Below are 1,613 nucleotides of genomic sequence, written 5' to 3' on the forward strand. Positions count from 1 at the left end.
CCCACATTGAACGACCACATCTAAATCGTTATCGTTGACTGCTAACACTTGATTCATTCGCGACGTGTTAACCACAACACCCTTACGAGTGGAGTGAAAGTTACCTTCAATACTGCTACCTCCCGAAAATGGAACCACCGGTATACGCTCTCTATTGCATATTTTTAGCACTTGTGACACTTCCTCTGTCGATTTGGGATAAATGATGTACTGTGGCACCTCGCCCTCCAATGGTTTATGGGTGGTGAAGTCATTACTGGTATGATGATCAATTTCTGGTTTACTGCTAACCACTAGGATACCAAGACTGGCAATTTGAGGAATAACTGATGAAATATCGTTACAATATTTTGGAGGATCAAGTGATTTCAATTTTGTGGTCGACGACTTGGGAAACAAATTTAATGGTGGGTGAGTCAACACTTCATGCTGGCCATACTTGTAAGCTGCATATGATGCCAATGCTGTACATGTAAATCCCGAAACTATCACCTTCAACGGTAGTTTCCTCCACGACATTATAGAATACAACAAAGAAGGAAAGCTTTTATTTAAAGCAAACTGTCATCTTTTGTTTTTCCTTTTGTTCATGTTGTGAAAAATTGGGTCCAAATTCCGGAAGCGGTTGCGCGTCATTTGCCCCAAAATAAAGTAAGAACCGAAATTTGAAGTACATCACGTGAATGAGATTGTTTTATAGTTCAACAACTATTGGCCTGAACACAAGAGGCGGCCAGCAGTAAAGAATAAACACACGGACTCTATGAAAGTCCTATATAGAACTCTAGATTAAAAGGTTTATATCGATATACAATGTCTCTATTATGAGTCTATAACACTTGATCAAATAATAAATACTCTCAATTCAGTAATCACCGTTATCAGTGGGATCGATTTTGAAAATTTTATCCGGATTCATGATCCGGTTTGGATCCAACGACAACTTAATCTTTCTCATCATATCAATTGTATCCTCGCCCAATTCCAACTGGAGAAATCTTCGCTTAGCATTCCCAATTCCATGTTCGCCCGTGGCAGTTCCATCATTATCGATTCCCAATTGAATCATCTTATTAACAATTGCTTCGACTTCAGATCTTTGTTCTTTTCGGTAGAAAATATCTGCGTGGAAATTTCCATCACCTGCATGAGCTAAAATAATTGATTCAAATGGTGAATTCTTAATCCAGCCATTGATTTTATCTAGTACATGAGATAAACGCGACAATGGAACTGCAATATCTGTAACCCATATCCTAACATCTTCATCAATTTCGTTACGACCCCAATTGATCATGGCATAAAATGCATTTTTCCTTGCCGAGAATAACTCTTCCTGTTCTTCTTTGTTTCTAGCAAATTTGAAGTTGGCAGCTTCATTAGCCTCGGTAATGGACTTTAGTATCTTGACATTTTCATTGACAACAACATCATTTATCCCGCCAAGTTTGAAAAATATCGTGGGTGCTTCCAACATCGGTTCACTTGTGAATTCGCCATAGTTTAAACAATGCATCATATCCGCGTCTAATAGCTCGATTGCTGAAGGCTGTATTCCCAGGCGAAACACTTGTGCAACAGTATTTGTAGCATGCGATATCAGGGGAAATTGT

At 38.8% G+C, this 1,613-nt stretch overlaps 1 protein-coding gene across 1 annotated transcript; it reads right to left on the bottom strand. All coding sequences in view use genetic code 12, as the record gives it.

Moving 5' to 3' along the window:
• CANMA_003946 (FAD-binding oxidoreductase) lies at positions 1–1,477 on the bottom strand (the record flags this gene model as incomplete). Its single annotated transcript, XM_051816170.1, has 2 exons — positions 1–485; positions 877–1,477. Coding segments are annotated over 2 exons (1,086 nt in total), but the record flags the coding sequence as incomplete, so codon positions are not given.
• Between the last annotated feature and the right edge of the window lie 136 nt (positions 1,478–1,613).

This window comes from Candida margitis (assembly GCF_024628925.1).
Source record: "Candida margitis strain CBS 14175 chromosome Unknown scaffold168, whole genome shotgun sequence".
Classification (NCBI taxonomy): Eukaryota; Fungi; Ascomycota; class Pichiomycetes; order Serinales; family Debaryomycetaceae; genus Lodderomyces; species Lodderomyces margitis.